This window comes from Callorhinus ursinus, unplaced genomic scaffold, assembly GCF_003265705.2.
Source record: "Callorhinus ursinus isolate GAN/ISIS: 27379988/994484 unplaced genomic scaffold, GSC_fseal_2.0 scaffold4, whole genome shotgun sequence".
Classification (NCBI taxonomy): Eukaryota; Metazoa; Chordata; class Mammalia; order Carnivora; family Otariidae; genus Callorhinus; species Callorhinus ursinus.
This window is the reverse complement of record NW_027397066.1, coordinates 20569972-20594798: the sequence shown is the minus strand read 5'-3', so window position 1 is coordinate 20594798 and position 24827 is coordinate 20569972. Positions and strand designations below refer to the sequence as shown.

The 24827-nt window shown below is 43.7% G+C and overlaps 1 protein-coding gene across 3 annotated transcripts in view; it reads left to right on the top strand.

Annotated features, from left to right (window-relative positions):
• Positions 1-24827, top strand: part of SEL1L3 (SEL1L family member 3) — a 100148-nt gene that overhangs the window by 71244 nt on the left and 4077 nt on the right. For 2 of the 3 annotated variants that reach the window (XM_025886929.2, XM_025886926.2), the window contains 8 exons: positions 1917-2044; positions 4593-4676; positions 11664-11754; positions 11889-11973; positions 13140-13249; positions 17843-17970; positions 18592-18694; positions 18775-18847. In XM_025886929.2, coding sequence (XP_025742714.1) covers positions 1917-2044; positions 4593-4676; positions 11664-11754; positions 11889-11973; positions 13140-13249; positions 17843-17970; positions 18592-18694; positions 18775-18847 — 802 coding nt within the window. Of the gene's footprint in view, positions 1-1916; positions 2045-4592; positions 4677-11663; positions 11755-11888; positions 11974-13139; positions 13250-17842; positions 17971-18591; positions 18695-18774; positions 18848-19672; positions 20669-24827 lie in introns of those variants that run through there. The other variant, XM_025886927.2, reaches the window with a different exon arrangement.

Sequence of the window (24827 nt, the reverse complement as noted above, 5' to 3'; positions counted from 1 at the left end):
GACCCAAAAGCAGTCAGGAAGGCTTCCTGGAGGAGGGAGGCCTGAACTAGGGAGGAAGGGGAAGATGATTCAAGATGAGAATGAGCAAGAAGCAGTGCAGAGATTGATCTTGCTAGAAGCAAAGAGAGCTGGGTCCAGATAGGGTTGCCTGATATGAGACCAGATTTCATAATAGTGAAAACCACAGTGACAGTCTTCAGTGTTTGCTAAGCACTTCCTCTGTGACAGACACTCGGAAATAGTTGACATGCACCCCATGTCATTCCAATTACCTTCTGGAATAGCTGCTATGATTATATCCATTTTACAGAATGAACAATCAAGGCTCTGAGAGGATATGTAACTTACTCAGAGTCATATGCTTAGTGGAGGCAGGACTGGGATCCCTGCGCAAAATAGAAGCCCCTCGTTATTACTAATACTCTTGATGATGGTGCTTTTAATTTCTGCACCATTATAGTCCACAAATTTCATTGAATGCCCACCCTATGCTAGGCACTCTACGAGGCACTGGGGGTACAGGAGCCTTACATATATCTGGGAGAAGAATGTTCCAGAAAGAGGGAATAGCCAAGGCAAAAGCCCTAGAGGAAAGCAGGCTTGTTGCTCCTCAAGGAACAACAGGGAAGCTGGAGCAGCAGGAGCGGGGAGTGGGGGAGGGGCGTAGGTGGGCGAGAAGGTCAGGCAGGCAGGTGTGCAGGTCATTGTGAGGTCCCGGCCCCTCCGAGGAAGATGGGAAACCTCTGGGCAGCTTTGGACAGGGCAGTGATGTGCTGTGCTTTAAAAACCTCCCCTTGGATCCTAGCAGAGACTAGGATTAAAGAAGACAAGAGGGGAGCAGGGGCTAATGGATTATTGAATCCAAGTGAGAAGGATGGGCGACCCCAGGAGGGGGACAGAAATGTGGCTGGACTATGCATGTACTTTGAAGGTCAAGGTGACAGGGCTTGCTAATGGATTGGATGTGAGGTGTGACAGGGGAGAGGAGACAGGGTGACTCCAAAGTATTTGGCATTTATCGAGGTAGAAGAGTGGAGGGGGCAATTCGCAGGATGGGCCAGCCTGAGGCAGTGGCAAGTTTCTGGGGGTAGGGAACTGGAAGATAATTTTTGTGAAGCACCGTGCTAAGCCTTGAGAATACATCTCATTTAATCCTTGAAACGGCCATTCGTGCTAGGTATTATTAGAAGCCATATTTTTCAGTTGCAGAAATCTCGCAGTTGGAGAGATGAACTAACACGCCCAAGGTCACACGGTGGGGTGGGGGGGGCGGGGAGCAGAGCTGGTATTTAGACCCAAGCCCATCTGACTCCAAAGCCCTGCTTCAGAACGGCAGCTAACCGCCTTGGGGAAAATAATAGTAAGCGCAGAACATTCACCCTTCTAAATGTTTGTCTTATTTTTCCCCTCTGCCTCTCTCTGCCTGCATAAGAGGCTGTATATTTTTATGCATTGCTAATGTCTGGTCACCCACCCACGTATATGCTAGTGTGGATTTTTTATTGTCATATTCTAATTCTCACCTTCCTGCGGGCGATGCAGTTTTGGCACATGAGTTTGAAGAAAGTATTCAGCAAGGTTAGGGAAGCCAATGCCTGAAATTTCACCCGGTGTGACTTCTGATACATTCTTCTGTTTCATTTAAAAGGGTTAAGGGATTCATAGCTACGTGTTGTCTTATTAACTTATTGGGTAAACTTAACAGAATAGCTTACTGTCAAGGTTATCGCATCCAGAGGCCGGCTTCTGTGATGGGCTGTCTTCCTGAAGCTTGACTTGGTTTTCCTAAAGATATCAGAAGTGATGAGCCAGTGAAAATATCAGCGGTTGAGTGTCTCACCGTGTTGGCTCTGGGGAGACCAGTCCCCTTGGGAGGACTCCTCACCAATGAGATAACTCTGTTTATCTCTCTACAGACTTTAGCTGGTGAATATTTCCATAAGGCTGCACAGGGCGGACACATCGAAGGAACCTTGTGGTGTTCTCTCTATTATATCACAGGAAACCTGGAGACATTCCCTAGAGATCCCGAGAAGGCTGTTGTGTAAGAATCTGTCAGCTATTGTGCACAAAGGGAAAGCTGCGTACTTTATTCACTGTGCCTGAAAATGGAGTCCCCATTCTTTGTTTTGCAATTTTGAATTCAATCTTTATTTTTACCAGTTATGCATGCACAGAGTTTCAAAAGCCATCTCGTTCGACAAGGCAAAAATAAGTACATTTTAACTGAAACAAAAAAAATAATAATTTGACATGGGAAAAACAAGCAATCTGCTCTCCCACCCAGACTACTTCCTGCTCTCAAGAACAAGTCACTTTCAGTCTTTTCATTATTTCTTTACTGTTTGCCTCTCTCTTTCAATGACATGCTCATACTACTATCTCTTGTTATTTTCATTACAGGCTTTGTCTAATGATGTCCCACTGTGAAAAATAAAGATAGAGTTCCCTCTCATTCCGCCACCACCTACCATCCCACGCATCCACACTTCCCACCTTGTCCCATTTTCCCATAAATATATCATTATTTTGGTTAGATTAGGAGCGGGGTGTCCATTATTAGGGCCATGTGAGTGCTAGGCACAGCTGAGCCATGTAATATGCTATGACTACTTTTTCTTTATTACACAGTTTTTTTTTGTTCCATGGAGTATTAATTATACTTCATAGTCCTTTAGTTGCTTAGCTTTCTGCATACTTATCATTTTTCATGTGCTTAATTCTTCAAATTCTCCCACAGTTGTCTAAATCTCTCCTCCGTATGTCCAGACCCACCAGGTATACAATTAACTTAATCTCGGTGACATCTCTGTCTTTGCTCAGGGCAGAGCTACCTTCCTGAAATTAACTTTGTCATCACTGTGGAGGTTCCCTTTCTCTTCATCCCTGTCTTTTTGGGTTCTCCTTGCCTTACCTTATTTCTTCCTCTTTCTTGATTTACTCCTATGCTTTTGTAGAGCACATCCTACAGTAGCTTCCTAAAGAATGGTGAACAAGAGGTGCATTTTTGAGGTCATGCATATCTGAAAATGTTTTACAGAGGTTGGCAAACTAGGACCCATAAGTAACACGTGGCCCACCCTCTGTTTTGTGTGGCTCCAGGAGCTAAGAACGCTTTTTACATTTTTAAAGGGTTGTAAGACAAATACACACACTATGGTGAATATAAGTAGAGACTCTGTGTGGCCCACAAGGCTTAAAATATTTACTATCTTGCCTTTTACAGAAAAAAAAAAAAAACAACTTTGCAGACCTCTGCTTTAGACCACCCTCAAACCAATAGTCTGGCTTTTCAAAAGGTTTTGTTTCATAAGGCATTTGAGAGCAAATCCAGCCTGACCTGAACTCAGTGATAAAACTTGACCAAGACAAACTTGAAGTTTTTATCATTATTTGTTAGGATGTTTGGTGTGAACATTCATATGTTTCATAAATTCTTTTTTGTTATTGATTCCTAGCTTAATTCCACTGCAATCAAAGAATACATTCTGAATGAGTTCAGTTGTTTGGAATTTGTTGAGGCTTACTTTATGACCAGCATACCATCAATTTTGCTACACCTGCTTTTTTTGTTTCTTAGAGTTTTTTTGTTAGAGTTATATCTTTTTCCAGACTTTTAATTTTGTCTTCTTTTAATTTTAATATGTATCTCTTCTAAGCAGCAAATAATTGGGTTTTGTGTACTTTTTATTCAGTCTGACGAGTTTAGTTTTTAATTGGTATATTTAGACCATTTACATTTAATGCAACTTGCAGATACATTTTGTTTTAAATCTACCATTTTACTACTTATTCCTTATTTGTCCCATCCATTCTTTGTGCTTGTTTCCCCTTTTCTTACCCTTCCTTTACATTACTCAAGTTTTTTTTTTTTTTTAAAGACTCTATTTATTTATTTGACAGAGAGAGACACAACAAGAGAGGGAACACAAGCAGGGGGAGTGGGAGAGGGAGAAGCAGGCTTCCTGCTGAGCAGGGAGCCCGATGTGGGGCTCAATCCCAGGACCCTGGGATCATGACCTGAGCCGAAGGCAGACGCTTAATGACTGAGCTACCCAGGCGCCCCATTACTCAAGTATTTTTTAAAAATCTTATTTCCCCTTTCCATCAGCTTGTTAGTTGTGTATCCTTGTAATATTCTTTTAGTGGTTGTTAAGTCTAAAGATTACAACAGGCCAGTTCATTATTAGTAAAAATTCTCCAGGATAACTTAGAGAACAGAAAAAAAATGGGGAAACCTTATAATAAATCAGTCAACATGTTTTAATGGAGAGAGTACTAGAACTCTTGGTGAAGATTATCTTTTTTTGCATCGGCGGTTATTTTTCATTAGGTGTCTCTCATGTCTTTGTCTCCATACACGATAACTCCTAAGCGCTTAGAAGAAAAGGCACTGAATGTAAAGTTCTCAAAATGCATCTTTTTTTTTTTTTTTTTTTTGCCTTCTTAATGTTCAGTTCTGGTTTGTTGCCGTGTAAAAATTCTAACAAGCAAAATAATCCCCAAGTGGGATTTATTGAGATCATATGAAGAAAAAAGCAATTATTTAATTTGCCACAGTTTGGATATTTTCTCGTTCCTTTTCTTTTCAGATGGGCGAAGCACGTAGCTGAGAAAAATGGCTACTTGGGCCATGTCATTCGCAAAGGCCTCAATGCCTACCTGGAGGGCTCATGGTAAGCGGGGGACCCATGTGAGAATGAACTTTCTCAGCCCTCACCTTTCAATTTGTCAGTGTAGTCGTATGAGAAGGAGTCTTAAAATACAACCGAAAGAGCAATTTGCAGGGAAATCATGGCCTCCCAGTAATGATATTCAGGGTATCACAGACTGATTGGCTGTTGATTGGAAAACATAGCATTTCCATGTTTAATTATACACAAAAATTAGTTCTTTAGGGGAAGCGTCCACATTCATCAAGTTGAGAGACACATGAATGTGTTGACTTCTCTTCCCTTCAAGCTTGTTCCTCTTGGTTTTAGAGTGGAGACAGCACAGGGGGTCTTAGCTGAACCTCTGCCTCTCCCTGGCAGAGCACAGAAAGTTCATGGGAAGCGGAGAGAGCAGTGTGTTTAAGGCTCAAGCTACATCTTTCCACTGATATGTTACTACATCTTCCATGGCCAAGAGCTTGGGATTACTGGAACTCACTCACCAGCCCTCGGATATCACAGCCAAACAGATTCCCCATTTTAACTTTCTTCTGATGGAGTTAACAAATCTCAACCTGTACCCTATGGGATGAGACGCTGCACTGAGGACTTGCAAATGATCCTCGTTTGCTGTGCCTTGATTTTACAAATAAGGGCACACCTTTCCAAACTGCAAACTCCACCTGATTCCATCTTTTTGTTTTCTTCTGCCAGTCCTGCCACTCTGTCTTCCTTTTCCATTGGGACATATTTTCTTGGTTGGTTTATTGCCTAAGTGATCTGGGTATTTCAGTAATAACTTAAAAGGGTATACAAATCAGCACATATCCCATTGGTCCACTGCCTCAAAGACATTAGACCAGACCTATCATAGATCATAGTCTGATCTGAACCTTAATTAAAAATTAAAATATAAGTCCAAAAGAACACTATTTTCCCCTTTGGTCCGTGGGTGCCCGCATAATCAGCAGATAGCATGTCAGTGAATGAAAATCTTAAAGAAGGCAGGGAAGTGAACCCAATGAAAATACCAAAAGGAATGTTTGTTATCATCCTGTGAAAGTTTATTATCTGCAGCCTCACTTTGCACAATCTGGAAAAAAACTTTAATGGAATTTTTATTTTCCACTAGATACACCTTATAATTTTTTCGGTGCTTTATCTTGTCTCCCAAGTGAGCTTCAGCTTCTAAAACTCCCAAATTTGAATTTAATTTATTCTCTACTTCTCATCCTCCAAACTTCCCCCGCCCTTTGCTCCCCACAAGCTTCTTAGGGGAAAAAGAGTATTCAAAAACCGAAGTGTGTATGTGGGCTTTCCCAAAGAGAGAGCCCATCTGTAAACACCCCCACACTGACACACATACACACCACAACGCTTGACACTATTTTTCCCATAAAGAGAGTGTCTATTAATAGCTACATTTCTTGCCTGCATTTGAATTTAACATCACAAAGCATTTCAGGTAGCACATTTTAAAATTTGCTGTGAAGGTCGAGATGAATTAAGATTTTTGCGACCTGTTGTCCTTCTTAAAATATTCAGCCACAACACGAGATTGATTTTTTTTTTTTTTTTGGTAGAGGGGAGGGGGAAATTAAGTGTGTTCTACACTGTGAGTTCGGGTCCAGGTCAGCAGATTTTACTGAGTACACCTAAATGCAGGCTGCCTTGCCATAAGCTGCAGGGGATGCCACAGGCGGGGCTCGAGGAAGTGGGGAAGTTCCCTTCCTCCTTTCTTTCTTCTTCTTCTTCTTCTTCTTCTTCTTCTTCTTCTTCTTCTTCTTCTTCTTTTTTTAAAGATTTTATTCATTTGACAAAGAAAGAGAGTACAAGCAGGGGGAGTGTCAGGCAGAGGGAGAAGCAGGGTCCCTGCTGAGCAGAGAGCCCATCCCGGGGCTCAGTCCCAGGATCCTAGGATCATGGCCCAAGCCATAGGCAGACACTTAACCACTTAACCAGCCAGGTGCTCTGCCTCATTTCTTCCTTATGCTGAACTTTCTGCAGTTTCTCACGTGGCCCGCATTCTGTCTGCCCTCTGGATCTTTGAACTTGCTGTTTCCTCTGCCGAGAAGTCCTCCCTAACTCCTTACTCCCTTTAAGATCATGACTGCTCTTGTTGATTGTCCGGTGATTTGTACCCCAGGGCCCAGCACCTAGGGTTACCTGGGAAGTGCTCAAAAACAGAGCGCACGATCCAAGGCAAATAGAACAACCATAACTCAAGGCACATGAGCAGTATATAAAGAGCATGAAGGATTCTGAGAAGGAGAAGATGCTATCTGGTTTGTGATCAGCCTTCATGACGGGGGTAGCAGATAATATGGCCTTGGGGGCTGGGTGGGATTTCCACTTGGCCATGCAAGGAACAGCATTTCTGATGACAGGAATAGCAGGAACAAAAGCAAAGAGATAGGAAAATTCTGGATGAGTCTAGCAGATTTTAAGCCACCAGTCTGCCTTCAGGTAAGATTTGTAAAAGGGAGTGACAAATAATGAGAGCAAAGAGGTGCTGCTCTATGGAACTTTGAATGGCAGGTCATACACTTTTTACTTAATTCATGAGGCAGTGGGGAGCTCTTGATAGTTTGGGGAGAGGGTAGTGACATGACAGAGCTGGGTCCTGAGATGTCTAACCAGACAACTGTGTTTGATGGTAAAGAGAAGGGAGAGTCTGAAGGGGCGTGCTGGCTCAGAATCCAGGTAAAAGGAGCTGAGCATTTGAACTGGAGATGTGGCAGAAGCCAGTTGAGTTGTTTTCTCCTTCTTCTGTCATATAGTAGTTGATACGTATGAAGTGATACGTACAGGTTCTTAAGCGTAATGATACAATGAACATCTGTAACCCCATGTAAGAAAATGAACAGTTGAAGCCCCCTGCATTTCCTCCCCCAGATTAAACCCACCCCCACCCCCAGTCCCCAGAAGTAACCATCATCCTGAGCCTTGTTTTTGCTCTCCCCTTGCTTTCTTTATAGTTTTGCTATACGTGGATATATTCTTCAGCAGTAGAGTTATTTGGCTTGTGTCTGGGCTTCATATTATTAGAACCATATTATATATGGTTCAACTGCTTTTTTTTTTTTTTAACGTAACACTGTGTTTCTGAGCTTCATATCCCTTGATGCATGTATCTGCGGGTCATTTTTATTGCTGTCATATACCACACTTTACTTACCAATTCTTATTTTAACACACATTTGCGTTTCCCTTTTTTTGTTGTTTTTAAGAACAATGTGACCATGAACATTTTTTATGTATATCGTGGCATACCTACGAAAAGTTTCGCTAGAATATAAACTTAGGAGTGGGGTCACAGGGCAGGTACTTTATAAGATAGTGTTCACCTTTATAAGATAATGCTAGCTGTTTTCCCAAAGGATTTTACCAATTTACTCGCCTGCCAACCATGTATACATTTTTGTTTCTCCATATCCTTGCCAATCTTGATGCTGATGCTACGTATTATTAAGTTTCAATCCGGATCCGAAGCCTTTTTTCTATCAACAGGAAGAGACATCTAGTATCCGTTATAATGGGAAAATCTTCGTCAAAATATATTTGAGGCGAAGTGCTTCTATTTCCTCCTGCTCTCCGAGTCCTGAAGCCGGCCCTGGGGTTAAACAGGAAATATAGGAATGTTGGCCTCCCCACACCACAATGTGGCTTTTTTGGTACCATCTATTTTGCTGTAATAGAACTAAATCATCCACCAATGTCCCAAGTCCATCCCCCTTTTTCATTTTCTGTGAGTGAATTTATTCTGGACATTATTTTCAAATTACATGTGTCAGTTTGATGAGCTTGTGCTTTTCTGTGTCGTTCCAAGATTTATATGGGATAGTTTAAAAGAGGAGCATGATTGAGAAAAGGGCTTGTGGCTTTTTGCTGTATGTGCGTAATATGGAAGATAATGTTGTCATGCCTCAGGCTGTCCTCGGACACCAGAAGAAGTCAGCGAAGGAGAGGCTGACTGTCATGTTTCATTTCTTTCTGCCTTCCCCTATGTGTGTTTTGTCTGTGAGCCATGTGTTTTATTGTCCTTTGTCTTAAATATGCCCCAAATATTTAACCCAAGAGGTTAGCCAGATTATGGCGGGCTTGAGGCAAGACAAGTAGGCATGCCAAATTCAGTTGAAAGAGATTCACCTTTCGGCAAGAGACCAGGGGTCTCAAGTTCCACGGAGATCCCGGGATTTTTTTTTTTTTTTAATCCTTTCGGTTTGAGCTGCAGAGAAGAGCACAAAGAAAATCATATAATTGTTTGGGAAGCTGCTCAAATTCACAGTTCACAGCAAGCAGCCAAAGGATTGATTATTAAGATGTATCATTATAAAACTCTCTAAGTGTATATGCTGAGTCAGAAGTGGGAGGACAGCAAATATGCCCCTAAACTCGTTCTTTACCATAAATCCCCTCCTTTCCATGTCCACCCGCCACCCCCATCCCTGTCAGAATGACTGTCTGGGGGACAACTTCACTTTAGTGCATTTGAAATAAAGCTTGAAGCTCTAGTGAGCTTCCTAAGCCTTGCGGAAATTCATGGAAAGGACAGTACAGCTTTGTGGCTTGTCTTTGGGCTTCCTGCCCACGGTTAAGTGCTGTGTACATGTTTGTTCCACGAATATAAATATAGAAATATCTGTAATTAATACTTCTGGGCACTCTGTGTTGAAACACAAATAAGAACAAAGCACTGGGAGGCTAAATGTGGGTAGGATTTCTGCAGAGGTGTCATTTCTCAGAAGTCTTAATAAGCTGAGGAAGTCTGGCCGTGAGAGTTCTAACTGTCCCCTGCGGATGGTGGTGGTGTGGGAGTGCACGGCATCGGAGGGTTGCTTCTGCAGGAGGGAAGACAGAGGTGGATTTCCCTTCAGTGCTTCTGTTGACATCGATGTTTCATAGACATCTCTTTTTGATGGATTTCAGTGCTTCCTCAAAGGAAATACTTGGGAATTCTATGAAATTTCCCCTTGGCTTATACAATAATTGGACAGTGCAAATCTTCCTATAAAACTCGCCCCTCCCTCCCCTCCCCACAACCAGAGTAACTCTAGAGACAAGATCTTGTCTTTGTAAAGTTTATCCTAGTGACTCAGTTCTTCCGGGAAGCGTCAGCCTCATGCCTCCCTCGCACATTCTAACAGTCTGCCCGACTGCTGTCAAAGAAAACGCCATTTTGATTACATGTTAATAATGTGAGCCACATCCCATCCAGTTATGGCAGCAGAGGGACCTGGCCCGACATGTGACCTTGAGCTGGCAAGTCTACACCAGCTCCTTCCCGCATCCATCCCTGCGGGAAACAGGCACTGGTTCCAATCCAAGTGTCTCCAAAGAAACGGAAGATTGTAAGACCTTGGGAATGGGTCCCTGTCGCAGAATGATGGGGACTTTCTGCCAGGCCTCCTTTGCATGCCCTCCATCTGGGGTCTGTTCTGAAGATTCTTGTCACAAAGCATGATTTTTACCAGCTCTGTAGGAAAACGCCCAGGCATCTTTTGTGTGGTTCTTAGGGCTGCCGTTGTGGGTTTGTTATCTGGCTTGCAATGCAGGGCACAAGTGCCCAGCCAACTTCGTCTCTTTTTAGCATGAGTCATGGCTAATTGGTCTGCTGCCTTGGGTGTCTGGGAAGCGGCCCGTGACCTGCACCATGTCCGATTGAAGGTCTCACTGTCCTAATTTGACCCCCAGTCAGAAGCCAGTTTTGGGGTGGAACTGCAATTAAGAAAGAGTTCTTAATGTCAACTCCTGAGAGTGCAACAATGATATCTGGTCAAAATAAAATTTCGCTCATAACCTGGGTAGCACAAAGAAAATGGAGGAAATCATAGAATTAAAAAGAAGAAAATAAAATGACTTGATTCTCACCACCTCGAGAAAAGTACTGTGAACGTTTTGATAGATAATTTTGGGGTTTTATTTTGTTTTCCTCGGCCTATATGCACCGGCTTGAGCTTGTGAAGGTGTGCACTCGGTTTTATTTCTGTTTTACAAAAATGGAATTGCTCTGTTTCTCATCCTGCTGGTTTTTTTTTTTAACTGAGTGGAAAATTTTGCATAAACATCTTTCTACGTTTCTGAATTCTCTTTACGACATCATTTTTAATGGCCTCATCTGAAAGTGGCTGCACCATGGGGTAATTTAACTACTCACTGATTTTCAGATACTTAAGTTGCTTCCAGTGTTTTTTGTTCATATAAACAGCTCTGCTGTGAACTCTGTTGTCACAGAATCTTTGCACATGTTTCTGCTTCTTTAGAATAAACCTTCACAAGGGAGAACTGTTGGCCAAATGGTATGTGCATTCTTAAGACTTCCCGCATTTAACGGTTGGGGTCACTTGCCCTTGGCCTTAGGAATATGTCCATTTCCCCAAACCCTTGCTGCTATTCTGTCTTATGAATCTTGTGCCAGTCTTTCAACAGATGAACAGTGACCCGTCATTGCTTTGCCATCATTCAGTTACTAGTGGTATCGAACATTTATTTTTTTTTCTGTGTGTGTTTGGCCGTTGGTTTCAAGCCCCTTGTAAACTCCCTCCCCTCTGCCAAACTTCTAATGCATCACAAAAACTCAGCTTTAATTAAGCTTGCTCAGAATCCTAAGCCCCATGCAGCCTTTCACAAAACAGAGGACCCAAAAGCACAGGGCTTTTTCTAAATGCCACTTATCTCTTCTCAGTGGGGATGGAAGGATTCCAGGACCCAAGGCTACTAGACCACCCTGCCAGCATGCCATACACCATTTAGCCAGTAGAGGTAGCTGTTGCATCAATAACTCTCCAACCTTATCAGGGAGTTCAGCCTTTAAGATAGAAAATAAATCAGTGCATGCAGTATTTTTAACAACAGTATTTATTTTAAACACACACACACACAACAAACTCATGATTTTGTGGCTTTAAAAAAACTGCTTATTTTGTGCCCTCTTATGCTTGAATATAGAGCTCTCTGTGAATATTAGTAAGAGCCACTATATGAAATTTATTATTAATCATCTATTTTTAGGCACGAAGCTTTGCTGTATTATGTTTTAGCAGCAGAAACTGGAATCGAAGTGTCACAGACAAATTTAGCACACATCTGTGAGGAGAGGCCAGTAAGTAAATGTATTCTTCTCGGAGTGGAAGCTCTAAGGTTAAGGATAATGAATCGGGTTTTATGAAGGCAAAATTAGGCACTTGGCTGAAATATATTAATGAATTAACTTTTTCTCCCCCTTTATACCCTTAGGACCTGGCCAAGAGATACTTGGGTGTTAATTGTGTTTGGAGATACTATAATTTCTCTGTTTTTCAAATTGGTGCTCCTTCATTTGGTATGTATAGAAAAATGGGTGCTAAATTGAAGCATTGGACACTTTTAATCTTTAGTAACAGGGAACATCTAACAGCTTTGTGCGAAGTATGGTATTTCTAAACAATTAGGAAAGAGTGTGAAAAATCTCTGCTATTAAGATCACGAGTAAACTACTGTCGGCCTCAAGCCATGTGCTTCTCTCCCTCCATTGTCCACTGAATGCTTGAACCCACCATTTCTTCAGAGTTGGTGAGAATTCAAAAGAGAAAGCTCTGCTGGAGAGATTCTCTGAGCCAGTCATTTGCCTTTTTTGCCCTCGGATGTATCCCCATCTTGCTCTGCTCTGCTCTGCTCTGCTCTGTATGGGAAGGGTTGATCCCCAGGAAGTACAGTTCCCAGACTCCTGTGTTCTTGGGCATCTGATTGGTTTCAGCCAGTGGGAGGTGCCGGCAGGAGATTGCTGGGTGGGAGGAAGTGAAAAGTCCAGGTATTTCTCCCCTTCTCCCTCTACTTTGGGCCGTGTCTCCGGCAATGGCTGTACACCCATGGTTCCACCTCCTAACTGACAGGCCACCCTCTGTGGTCTCAGGTGGTCCCAGATCTAGGGATGGTAATAGTTTCCTATCTTAACTGTTCTCTGGATTGTTGGTTGTTCCCCCATTTGCCCTTTTAGCCCTTCTAACACCCTGGTAACCAGTTCCCAGTGTTGAAATCCATCTTTTGAATCACTGGACATAGATTCTATTTTTCTGACTAGACACTGAGTGATACATACACCATTAGGCAAAACTTTTTCCAAGGGGGGCGGGGAATAAAATCCATGGCTTAAACAGAGTGAAGAAATACCCACCAGTCATCAGACTTAGGCAGCAAAATTTCAGATGTCAAATAAAGTGCCCCAAACAATCTTGGCCAATTGCGCTGTAAGGTTGCAGACTGGGATTTTCACAGACCCATTTGGGAGAGCTGCCCAGCAAAGCAAGAAAATGTGTCTAGAAGTGGTGGTGCTCTGTACCAAAGGTTTTCCTCCCCCACCCCCCTTCCTGACACACCAAGGAAACAATGATGTTACGTATTCAGGTCCAAATAGGAAAAACTCTCAGTCGTGCAACTGGGCCAACTATTGAAAATGTTGGTCTGAAATAAAACCGCTTCACAAACGGGCCTGTGCTTTCTGTCCTGCAGCGTATTTGAAAATGGGAGACCTTTACTACTATGGCCACCAAAACCAGTCCCAAGACCTTGAGTTGTCCGTGCAGATGTATGCCCAAGCAGCACTGGATGGAGACACGCAGGTAAACCACAGAAACAAGCTCTGGGTGATGTCTGTTTGTGAGGCTGCAAGACCTGGAGTCCTCCCAAGCCCTCCCGTCTTTACTCTTTCTCAGTTCACAGAGTCATTTCTCCTCCATTGTCACAGCTCTGTGAGGACACGAACCCTAACAGGGAACCTTTATGGAGCAGCTGCTACGGTTGCCACGTTGTTCTCACAGCAATCTCCTGAAGGTGGGGGTGATTATAGCCAGGTTATAGTGGAGGTAACAAGACTGCAGTCAGGTGGTAAATTGCTCAAGGCCAACCAATCAGGTAGCAGGGGAAGCGGCCCGATCCTGAAGCCACGTCTTCTGGTTCCAAGTCCAGGAGTCCTGCTACCAGATTCCATCAAACTAACTCACTGCGTAGAAACTGAAGAGATTGGAAGTGTGGTCACAATGACAAATGATTTGCTTGTATAGTTGGGCCAACGCTTCAGTGATAGGAATTTGCTCTTGGTGACTGTTTGGCGGGGGAGACTTCTTATTTTGGAGGATTTTTAAATGTATAGAAAAGTTGCAAAAACAATACAGAGAATTGCTGTTTACCAGTCACCCAGCTTCCCCGAATGTGACTATCTTGTAGATAACCACAATACCATTATCAACTAGTCAGTGTTGGGTCATTACCATTAGGTACACTTGAGGCTTTCCCTTGGATTTCACTCATTTTTTCACTAATGCCCTTTTTATGTTCCAGGATCCCATCCAGGCTCCCACATCACATTTAGTTGTCCTATCTCTTTTGTCTTCTTCAATCAATAGTAGTTCCTCGGCCTTTGTCTTCCATGACCTTGATACTTAGGAAGAACACTGGTTGGGTATTATGTAGACTGTGCCTCAGTTTGGCTCTGTCTTCTGCTTCCTCATGAATAGAATGAAGTTATGCATTTTGAGCAAGGAAAGCAGAGAAGTGATATGTCCTTCTGAGTGTATCATAAGAGTGACGTCAGTACACCTGATTACTGGTGAGGCTGATCTCAGTCCCTTGGTTAAGGTAGCTTCTGCTAGGTTTCTCCCCTGTAAAGTTAACATTTTTCTTTCTAATTTATATATATCCTGGGGACATCGTTTGCGACTCTGCAGATATTCTGTTTCTCCTCAAATTTCTGTCCACTAATTTTAGCATCCTTTAGTAGATCTTGCCAGCAACAATCATTAGTGTGGTGAGCTCATGACGATCCTCTGGTTCCCTCTCTCTGACATTTGCTAATCCGAATTCTCCTGTGAGAATCTCAGGGCCATTTTCACAATGGAAGTCGCAGTGGTTGATGCCTTTTTTTTTTTTAAGATTTTATTTATTTATTTGGCAGAGAGAGTGAGAGAGCACAAGCAAGGGGAGGGGCAGAGGGAGAGGGAGAAGCGGGGCTCGATCCCAAGACCCTGGGATCATGACCTGAGCCGAAGGCAGATGCTTAACCGACTGAGCCACCCAGGCGCTCTGTGGTTGACGCCTTCTTAGACACCGGGTTTCTGGTGTTGTGCTTTGCGGTCTGATTACAGAGCAAAAGCTGGAAACGCACCCCTATCTTAGATTTTCTTTTGTTTTTTTTTAAAGGAGGTGCGACATCCGAGTGTTTCTTTACTTGGGTTAAACCCCCATGTCTTTAGCACTTCATTGCTATTACTACCGGGCAAGTCACTGAATCACTGAGTCTGTGTTTTCTCATTTGGAAACTGGGGATAGTAATAGTATTTAGCCCATAGGTTATGAGGATTGAATGTTATTAAACATTCAGCACTGAGTACACTCAACAAACATGATCTTTCCTATGATTATTTCTTCTGGAATGAAATCAGAGTTGGTGCTAAAAGGACTCAGTACAGAGCCAAACTTCCCCGATGATATCTGTTGGCACTCAGATTTAGGGGACCTGTTTTTTTTTCAATCCCGATGTTTATTTTTTGGAAAAACAATGTTATAGAAACATTAAAAGATAACTTTAAAGGAAAATAAACATGAAAGGATGCAGCCACAGTTCCACGGCGGGGTCCTTGCTCCTTCCTGTCTTCCTGTCCCCCTCTAGCTGCTGCCCACAGCCAAGTGTATCTCTGTAATGTTAACAAGAGCATCTATGCCACTTAGAAAATCCGTGTCTTTTCACATATTGTAGGGATGTGTGCATTTTACTGCATCGTCTCTGTAGCTATTAATTACTCTTAACCACTGCCCCATATTCTGTTGAGCCGATGGCTGTAATTTATTAAGCTTTATCTTATTGGTGGACATTTATTCTTGTTTGCTAATTTATTCATTGACTTGGCACCTATTTCTTCAGTCCTGCCATGTCTTAGACACTTCTTAGTGGTGGGGACGGAAGAGAAAAGGACAATATTCCTGCCTGCTTGGGATTTATAGTCTATTAAGGAAGACGCAGAGGCCTTTTCCGTTGTTGCAATGCTATCAAGTGCTTCAGTGAACATGTTCATACCTCCGTCTTTTATCTCCATTGGAATAATTTCTTAATGATCTGAGGGCTCGTATTACTGACTCAAACAGTCAAAATGGTCTCATGGCTACATACTAATAGCATATGTGCTTTCTGAAAGGGTTTTCCAACGAATACCTCACCAAGCAGTGGCTGAGTGCGGGAAAGGGACTGAAATCTTGTCAGCACTGGATGCTCTCATGACTTCACTTTTAATTATTCTAATTAAATAACCATAAGTTGATAACTTCCTTAGGGTTTTATGTTGCATTGATTTGATTACTAGTGGCAATGGACATTTTTACGTAGACTTTACGGTCATTTCCCTCGTGGTATGTTTTATGTGGATTCTCTATTCGTATTCTTTTCCTATTTATTTATTGGAGGTTTGATACTGGTTTTCTTTTTTTTAAGATTTTATTTATTTATTTGAGAGAAAGAAAGGGCAGAGCGAAAGAGAGAGCATGAGCTGCAGGGGGAGGGCAGAGGGAGAGGGAGAAGCAGGCGCCCCGCTGAGCAGGGAGCCCGATGCCGATGCCGGCCTCCACCCCAGGGCCCCGGGATCGTGACCTGAGCCGAAGGCAGACGCTTTACCGACTGAGCCACCCAGGCGCCCCCAATACTGGTTTTTTTTTCCCATTTAAATCATAATTACTTCTTTATACATTTGCCCAGTAGATAATGGACCTTAAGCTATTACATTGCATACAAATATTCACCTAGTCTATTTTCCCATTCATTTTAATTTTGCTATTTTTCCAAGAGACATTAAAATTACATAAAGTGATTTTTTTTCTTTTCGTCTAATAGCTCAAGTTTTAAGAGTATATTCTGTTTTCTGCTTGTGCATAAGTGTGTGTTACGTGTACATCTCAAAGGTACAACACTTTCATCTGTTTAGAGGTTACTTGGCAGCACAGTGAAGGTAAAGATTTGAGACTCTGGGCCCTGTCTGCTTGCATTTGGATTCCAGCCCTTGCCCCTGTCCAGCTGTGTTACGTTGGGCAAGGTCCTCAACCTCTCTGTGCCCCAGGTTCCTCACCTTTAGAATAGAGAGGCTAATAGTAGCTATCTCAATCTGCTGTTACGACCATTAAGTAGATATATACATAAAACAGAACAACGCCTCACATTATAACAGCACTCAGAAAATGTTAGCTGCTGTTATGTTTATCATGATTATTGCGTAGGATGGTAATGGGAGGCCTGGTGTATACAGCCTGTTGGGGGTGATTTTTATTGAGATCCTTGTCCGTGGCAACTGAAAGGAAAGGTCAAAGGGAAGATACAAGTCATTAAAACATGACCATGAATTCTTTGAAGGGCAACAATCCCGTTTCACTTGGAAATCCCTAATAAGTAACACATCATTTTCTGTTGATTTCTCAGTCCGGCCACATGCTCTGCTCCTGGCGGATCGTGCCTCTCCCCAGATAGTGTAGTAGCTCCCATTCTTTATGAAGCGCCTCTCCTGTCAGCCTCTTAACTGTTGGGTTTTTTAATTGGATCTGTAGAGCCCAATAAGGCAGGTCCTACCTCTGAGGGTCAAGAACAAGGTGTGTAAGGAAGAGGTAAGGAATTGTATCCGAGTGGAGCTGTGCCAAGAGGATCATGAGCAGTTTTCCACACTGGCCTAGGAGAGCAGAGACAAACCCCCATGTGTGACATTGTGCATGAGGGAGACTCTCTACATTAGAATGCCAGTCAGGAGGAACACCCCCGGCCACAAAAACACTCTGTTCGATTTCCGACATGCTGATGGTCCCAGAGCGTGATCTATAAGTGACAGACATCACCTTCAACTTGGTATTCTGGTTTGTGGATGACACAAGGGCGTGTTTTCACCGAATTCTGTCTTGAGAGAATGAGCAAGAAAGGACAGATTCCCCTGGTTGACTGGCTTCTGAGCAGATGGGACACAGCATCTTCTGAAAGCCTCCTGGTTCTCCTGCAAATAAATTTCTCAGATGCATATACTTAGGGAAACAATCCATCAATGAAGATGACAAAACCATCTGGCTCGAGGGACTTAAAAAGAAAAAAAAAAACAAACCTAGAGGTTGTAAAAGTTTACATTCTGATGAAGGGTGTGTGTCTGGGGTTTATTATAAGGAGTTGATCAGTTTGGTCTGTGGCTTCTTTTCAGGGATTTTTTAACCTGGCTCTGCTCATTGAGGAAGGTGCTATAATCCCACATCATATTTTGGATTTCTTGGAAATTGACCCAACTATCCATTCTAATAACATCTCCATCCTCCAGGAACTGTATGAAAGGTGAGTTCAGAGCCTTCTTTAATGCTGTGGAGTCTGGGGGAACCCAAGTGGGTGGTGTTTGCTTCTTGGCTAAAGTCAGAGTTTCTCTTATTATGTAACGCCAGTGGTTATAAAAAGGGCTCGGGATTTGTTTTGATTCGAGAACACTCAGCTGGACCCAAACTATTTCCCTTTTTTAGCATCTGAGGCTTTCTATACAGAATGTGCTTGATCTGAAGTTAAAGTGCTGACCAAGGTTTTCCACGAGAGTGGAAAGAATAATGTGTCTGATTAGACCGTGCCTTTCTGCAAGATAGGGAAGCTTTCTGACGTCCGGACTTTGGACAGGCACTCGGACAGGAGTACTGCTCTGGCGGATCTGTGTCGGGGTCCTCCTTGACCCATTAGCTTTTTATTGAGAACAAGACTTATCTTTTTCTGAGGTTTCTGCCAGCCAGGAGCCTGGACTCTCAGGACAGGCCCCACCCCCTTTAGAACGGGCTTCGTGTCTTTGTTTTTCATCTCAAGTGTGCCCATTTGCCCAGAGCAGGAGAAGAGTTTGAGGATCTGACAACGAGGGTCATGGGTGATGCCCCCCACGTTTGCCGATCCCTCGGGATTCCCTGTGCTTTTTGTCTACAGGTGCTGGAGCCAGAGCAGTGAGGAGTCCTTCAGCCCCTGTTCCCTGGCCTGGCTTTACCTTCACCTGCGGCTCATCTGGGGTGCTGCCCTGCACTCTGCCCTGGTAGGTGCCATCTCCCCCAGCCCTGCCCTCGTGGCCCCTGCCCTTTGGCAGCCATCTGACTCGTGCTTCGGATTCTGCAGATCTACTTTCTGGGAACCTTCCTACTGTCCGGACTGATCGCCTGGACCGTGCAGTATTTCCAGTCTGTTTCAGGTAAAGATTTCTAAGAAGCTGGGACACTATAAAAATGTAGGGATTCTTTTTCCCTACAAAAAAAAAAAAAAAAAATGACACTCTCCCCCTTCATGCCCTTGACCATGCTATTTCCTTTCATTAGATGGGTCATTCGCGGGGTGGAGGGTTCCCCCAGGGGGGTGTCATCATCTCTGGCTGATGGAAGGTCCCAATTATTGTTATATCTGTCAGAGTAAGCAAGGATTTTTTTTAAATAAGAAGCTTCAGAAATTGAACCAAAATGCCTTCTCCCATTGAAAATACATCCACTGTCAATATCCTACCTCCGTTACCTTAGAACCCAGCTCTGAAGCCCCCTCCGGTATGAATTCTTCCTATTTATTCCAGTCAAGGAATCAAATGTGTGGGATGATGAATAAGGCCTCATGATGAGTAAACATACCCAGCCACATGGATTCAAAAGGAGGGGCTGAGGAGGAAGATGAAATGAGCAGTTAGTTTAGTGTGATTTCCACCGGTCACTGTTATTTTTCCGAGCTAGCGTTGGGCTGTCGTCAAAGAGATGGACACCACCGTAGCTTCTATGTGGCCTTGGAGTCCAGGCTTGGCTGCTCGTTAGCTGTGTGACTTATGGAGAGTTATTTCACCTTCCTGATCTCCCCATTTCCCAACAATAAAATTAGGTTATAATAGTTGCTACTTCCCAGGGATGTTCGAAGGGTTCAGTGAAAAAAATACACGTGACACTTACCAAAGTGACTACTGCAGGTAGTCGTAGCCATTATATTTATCTGGCACATAAAACCAGTCAATGTGAGCTCTTATGTCCGTCTCCCCTTTCAGACCATAGGGTGGAAGGCTTTCGTGCATCGTGTGGGATATCTCACACTTAGTAGGTGCTCAAAGTTGCAAACCTCTGTCGGTGGAGAATTACAATCTTCCACCCTCTTGGACGGGCTGCAGAAGGGCACGATCACTCCTGAAGACCAGGAGGGACATTTACAAACGGGCAAATCAGGACTGGACATGGCATCGTAACACGTGCTCAACCGCTGTTTGTGCAGCAGATAATGAAAAGCGAAAGGAGTGCGTCTCACCGCAGATTCGATGGTGGGAAGGAAGTCTCTGTAACAAGAGGCTAAAGCAGAATCATTTCCCTCTGATTTACCTGAGGAGGTTAACAAGGAGCCATCAAAACCCGTCCAGATTTGATGCCCCGTTGTATGCTGGCTTATAAATTTTCCTCATGCAAATTCTGTCCCGTCCCTAAATTTGTTGCCAGGTAGAGCACATTTATTTTGCATCTTGTCAGTGTTTTCCATTTCAAATTATCTTTGTCATTTTTACTCTGTAGAAATATTGTTATGATTATTACAAATGCAATTCCCTTAGAGGAGCTGAAAATTGTCTTTATGATTTCATGCCAGCTGGTAGCCATGAAAATTCATGGGCTGGTGGAATTGCTTTTACCAGAAGTTGTCTCTTTTTCCTGTCTCCCTGTCTGCATTATCAGTCTCCCCACATTCTCGCCTCCCTGCCCCTCCTGCCCTTTGATATTTTTTTCCCTTTGCTATGTAGCCTTTGCTCTTTCGCATGTGTTCTTCATTTTTTTGCAAACTCATTTACTTCCTGAGCATACCTCCTTGCGTGTTGCTGGCCTTAGACTAAGTCTGGATGGGCTCTTAAAGTTAATTTAATTCTATGCCCTTCATTTTGCAGATGAAGAAATTGAGGCCAAATAGATGAAGGGGTCTGCCCCAAATCACAAAATAATATCCAAGAAAGGACAGGGGGCAGCAGGATTTCAAACTTTTTCAGACTTGTGACACAGTTGACCCTTCAGCAACGGGGGTGGGGGGGGGTGGCTAGGGACACCGACCTACCTTGCAGTTGAAATTCTGCATATAACTTTTGACTGCCCCAAAATTTCACTACTGCCTCCTGTTGACCAGAAGCCTCACTGAGAACATAAACAGTCAATTAACACGTATTTTATATGTTATGCATACTATATACTATATTCTTACATTAAAGCAAGTTAGAGAAAAGAATTCGCTTTTCAGAAAATCATAAGTCCATTCACGGTGCTGTACCATGTTTATAAAAAAAAGAAAAAACAACCCAAAAAACAAAAAAACTTGTGAAAGTGGATCCATCCAGTCTAAACCTGAACTATTCAAAGGTCAACAGTGTTTTAAAATAGTGGCTACCAAAAATAAATGAATAAATAAAATAAAATAAAATAGTGGTTACCATTCTGTCTCTGACCTATTGTTCCCTTATATAAAAAATATTCTGTAGCACATTTTTGGTACCTTGAAGTGAATGATAATTATCCTGCCTACACATATATTTTTAAAAAGTAATTGCCCTAACAGCAATATAAAGAAGAAATAAAAAGAAATGAATTATAATAAAATGACATATTTTAATAGGTGAATTCTAGCCCCATACTTCTTTACTGTAATGTGCACATGAATCACCCCCAGGATCTTGTTTAATGCAGATTCTGGTTCAGTGGGTCCAGAGGTTGGCTCCGGGATTCCACATTTCTAACAAGATTTAAGTTGATGTCCACGCTGTGGTTCCATGGGCCACACTTTGAGTAGGAAGGGCCTAGAAGTAAAAAAAAAAAAAAAAAAAGTCTCCACGTTATTTCCAAAATGTGCCTTAAGTGGTGCCTACCAGCCTTGTTAGAACTAGTGTTAAGAGTTAAAATACATAGTAAATTATTTTCATATTTTTAAAATCCTCAACGTAAGTGCAAATTTGTCAGTAACTTTGGAATAGGGGGCGTTGGGTGGCTCAGCCAGTTAAGTGTCTGCCTTCGGCTCAGGTCATGATCCTACAGTCCTGGGATCCGGGCCCGCATCGGGCTCCCTGCTCAGCGGGGAGTCTGCTTCTCCCTCTCCCTCTGCCCCTCCCCATGCTTGTGCTCTCTCTCTATCCAATGAATACATTTTTAAAAAACTCTTTAAAAAAAAGCCCAACTTTGAAATAGGAAGGTACTCTGTCAGTGGTTAGGCAGTGGGGTGGGAGACAGGTGGGTACAGAGGGGCAGGAGAGAAGACTGCTCAGGAGGCGAAGTTGCTGGGCCTGGTGCCTCGCCCAAGACCGGGTTCGTGCCTGAGGTCCCCTGACCTGCCCCGGGGAGAGGGGGCGCCCTCTAGCGGATGCTGGTGTGAAGCCGGCACAGGCGTGAAGTCTCCGTGCTGAGTGACAGTTAAGAGGGACAAAATTTTGAAAGGAGCCTCCCTTAAGTAGCCTTGTGGAAGGATTCTGCTCTAAGTTAAGGATCTTTGTCATTTCGCGATTTGCATTTTTCCGGCCAGTTGTTTTTAAAAAATTGGCGATTTATGGTCAAACTTTTAAATTGAGCTGTCCATCCATTTTGCTTTCAGCTCCAACTACCTTCATTTTCCTCCTGAGTTTATGTGCTCTGTGATATATAGTCCACATTCCACTGCATTTGCCCCACACTAAATTGTCCCGTGTTCAGAAGACTAACAGCGTAGGACAGACGCTAATAACACAGGCTCGAGAGTCATGCTGCTAAGGTTCTGGCCCTGCCACTCACTGCATGACCTTGGGCAAGGGAGGGAGCCCATCTGTGCCTCAGTTTCCCTTTCGGTAAAAGAGCCACAACAGCAGTACACCTATTTTCCAATGTAGTTGAGAGAAGCAAATAACCGGATAACACAGTGTAAAGTGCTTAGAACTCAACAAATGGTAGCTGGTAGCTCCCCAAAGAATCATATCCTGGGGCATTCCACCTGCAGTTAAAGCGTGCTGACACCAAGTAGCACCTGCACTTACCTAGCTTGGGTTATCTCAGGAACAGACACAATTCCCAGCGCCTCGTGGGTTTTCCTATGTTGTTAGACTCTTTCTAAAACATCAAACTCTTTTTTTAAACCATCTGAAAGATATTGACCAGGCTCTCAAGAGAACCAAAATAAATATATGAAAACTATTGCACATCTCTTGTTTCCTTTAAGGGAACTTGTTTTTGTCTCCTGGCTTGCATTCTACCAGGCAGCTCAGTCTGTCTTGAGACCGATGCCTCCCAGGGGAGTGCCAGGGTCCCTGGGTCTTGGGGGGGCAGTAGGACCACTCACGTGACCCCCAGTGGGATAACAGAATGCACACTGCTCTGATCCTCCTCTGTCCCTCCAAGTCCATTGGCTTTGCAGCTTCTGGTCACCTGGGAGTCCCACCAGCTTTGCTGCTCACCTTTTCTCTCCCCGTGCTTCCTGTCTGGGATTGCTGAGGGGGCAAGGTGGGGGCTGAGCTGCCGCCGGTACAACCCACAGATGGGCTCGGCCACTTGCCCAGGCTCCAGACACCCCTCTCCCTGTCTCACTGAGTCCCTGAAGAGCTCCTCCTCTCCCCTCCCTGTCGGGGCGCCAAGCATAATTGCCTTAATGGACTCAGGCTTTTGGAAAAACAAAAAACAAAAACAAAACAAAAAAGAATCCCCAAAGCAAAGTATGTCTAGAACCGTTTCCATTTCTGCCCTGCTGAAAGCCCCCCCCCATAGACCAAGAAAGCATGGAGGCTGGCTAGCTGCCTGCAGGAAGGTAAAGAGAGGACGAAGGGGCAACATGGAAGGTACCCTTCCAGAGAGAGTCTGGTCTTACCAGTATTACCGGAAACTGGATGTCTCGGTAGAATGCACAGCGTAGAGCGAGACCTGCCGAGCTAGCAGCTCCTGGGTATGACCGGGTGACCTCTTAAACCAATGTCGTTCCATTCAAAACAGCCAGAATTGAAGCCAACTCATTCTTTCTGCCCGAGTGGTTAGCCCAGTGGTCTTTGAAAATGGGTAGGGTGATATGACCAAGATTAATTAAACCGTTTCTACTCTTTCCCTGTCCTCTACATTTCCAGTTAATGAGGTTGCTACTAAAATTACAGTGAAATGTCGGAAAGTGGCGGTCATGAAGAAAGCAGAGGGCTTCAAGTCAGAGCTCTTTAACGGCGAGATTTCACTTTTCTCATTACCCTTGGCACTGACCCGGTAGCTTTACTCATGAGAAATGTTTAAAAAATGACATGAATCTCATCCTTGTCTCGGGGCCCCGCTAGATCCGGGGGCCCAGGTGAAGTAGGCTAGATCTTATTCATCGCATAGGACTTCTGGGCTTTCCCCCTCCCCACCTCCTCACCCCCTTGGACTCCATCTTTGTGAACGTTCTACTATCTCAGAACTGACCCAGTATGTCCCTTATATTCTTTTCTTTTATGTTCCCATCTGGTCAACTGGCAAGCAGACCTTTTTTCCCGCGATGGCCCACAATAGGGGTTGGCAAACTTTTTCTGCAAAGGGCCAGATAATAAACATTTGGGGCTTTGCAGGTCATCTCAACTACTCAGCTTTCATTGTAGGGCCAAGGCGGCCACTGACCATACGTGAAAACGAGTGGGCATGGCTCGTTTCCAGTAAAACTTTACTATGGATGTGAAAATCTGAATCTCTTATGTTTTTCACCTGTCACGAAATATTACTCCTCTCTTGATTTCTGTTCCACCATTTAAAAACGGAAACCATTCTTAGGCTGCAAGCCATCCGAAAACAGGCAGTCAGGCCCATTTGGCCCGTGGGCTGCAGTCTGCCAAACCCTGGGCTACCCCTCTCAGGGCCAGCTTTCGATTATTCTCGCTCCTATACACAAAACGGTCCCCCAAGCACAAGTAATACAAAAATCACTCTGATTTGGCTCTGGAATAGACTCTATAATTTTTCAAACAGCACACTTATTTTCCTGGTTACCTTGATTCCAGTCTGGTAATCCAATTAGCACGCATTTCAGGTGAGCAGAAACAAAGAGGCCACTTTAAAATTATGATGGATGGGCGCCTGGGTGGCTCAGTTGGTTAAGCGACTGCCTTGGGCTCAGGTCACGATCCTGGAGTCCCGGGATCGAGTCCCGCATCGGGCTCCCTGCTCAGCAGGGAGTCTGCTTCTCCCTCTGACCCTCCCCCCTCTCATGTGCTC